The sequence below is a fragment of the Brassica oleracea genome, chromosome C1 (assembly GCF_000695525.1).
Source record: "Brassica oleracea var. oleracea cultivar TO1000 chromosome C1, BOL, whole genome shotgun sequence".
NCBI classification, from domain to species: Eukaryota; Viridiplantae; Streptophyta; class Magnoliopsida; order Brassicales; family Brassicaceae; genus Brassica; species Brassica oleracea.
The window spans coordinates 12,216,971-12,218,332 of NC_027748.1; the positions used below are offsets into that span (position 1 = coordinate 12,216,971).

Sequence of the window (1,362 nt, forward strand, 5' to 3'; positions counted from 1 at the left end):
CCGAACATATCCAGTTTCACCGCTTTCCTCTTATATATAAGCTCACCGTCTCCATTTTCGCCGCACACTAACTCAGACGAAGACTACACTCTCTGATAAACTTTCTAAGACAAGCTTCCTGTTTCTTCTACACATGGCGTCATCCCTCGCTCTTAGGAGACTTCTCTCATCCACTGTCGCTCCTGGTTCCCGTAGCTTTCTTCGTCCACAAGCTGCCTCTCGCCTCCTCAACACCAACGCGGTCAGGAGCTATGACGGAGGTGAAAATGAACGCGGTGTTGATATAGACCGACGCTCTGATCGCTCTGTTTCTCGCCGTGGTGATGATATTTTCACAGGTAACTCAAATCCGTTACTCCTAAACTGTCTTAATATCTGTCTGTGATCGATGACGTTGACATGGTTTTCTTGATTTTCTTGTAGACGTGTTCGATCCCTTTTCACCGACGAGGAGTATTAGCCAGGTGCTGAATCTGATGGACCAGTTCATGGAGAATCCTCTGTTGTCGGCTAGTCGGGGCATGGGAGCTTCTGGAGCTCGGCGGGGTTGGGATATCAAGGAGAAAGACGATGCCCTCTACTTGAGGATCGACATGCCTGGGCTGAGCAGAGAGGATGTGAAGCTGGCTTTGGAGAACGACACTCTGGTTATAAGAGGAGAAGGGAAAGATGTGGACGATGGTGGCGAGGAAGGTGGAGAGACTGGTAATAGGAGATTCACAAGTCGGATTGGACTGCCGGAGAAGGTATACAAGACCGATGAGATTAAGGCGGAAATGAAGAACGGGGTTTTGAAAGTTGTGGTCCCGAAGATGAAGGAAGAAGAGAGAAACGATGTTCGTCAGATCGAAATCAACTGAAACGTCTATCACTTTTAGTTATGTTGTTGTTTCTGAGGATATGTCTTGAATAAGAAGTGTTGTACTTGTCTATGTGAGTCATGTACTCTAAATCTAAAGGGAAGCTCTTATGTTTTTTTTTTTTTTTTTCCGTCTGATAATATTAATTCAAAGAAAGAATACAAAGGTCTGATACATAAGCTGATTCACAGCAACTAAAACCCATGAACAGGCAATTTAAATTCACACCGGGGCAGTTTAAACGATTTATCGTTGTCGCCCACGGCCCACTGAACAATAACTTCAACTTCTAACGACACCACATTGAGAACACTCCTCTCCACACCAACGAACCCAGCCTTTATAACCCGGTAAAATCGAACCACTCTAGGGTCTCCTCCTCGTCCGGATACAGCAGCAGCGATGCATTTCATGCGACTATACTACACCTCAATAAAAGCCTTACACTGAACTCTCCACTCATAAGAACTGGAGAAACCGCGCCAAAACTTCACCGACAACT

General features: G+C 45.7%; 1 protein-coding gene across 1 annotated transcript; it reads left to right on the top strand.

The window, feature by feature from the left end:
- Positions 1-983, top strand: LOC106343383 (23.6 kDa heat shock protein, mitochondrial). Its single transcript, XM_013782579.1, has 2 exons — positions 1-338; positions 424-983. Exons 1-2 carry the CDS (start codon positions 134-136, stop codon positions 858-860), a joined length of 642 nt encoding a protein of 213 aa, XP_013638033.1. The 5' UTR covers positions 1-133; the 3' UTR covers positions 861-983.
- Positions 984-1,362: the final 379 nt, after the last annotated feature.

Coding starts and splice junctions, on each gene's coding strand:
- LOC106343383 (XM_013782579.1), top strand. CDS start 134: ATGGCGTCATCCCTCGCTCTTAGGAGACTTCTCTCATCCACTGTCGCT. Junction 339..423: donor TGGTGATGATATTTTCACAG/GTAACTCAAATC, acceptor ATTTTCTTGTAG/ACGTGTTCGATCCCTTTTCA.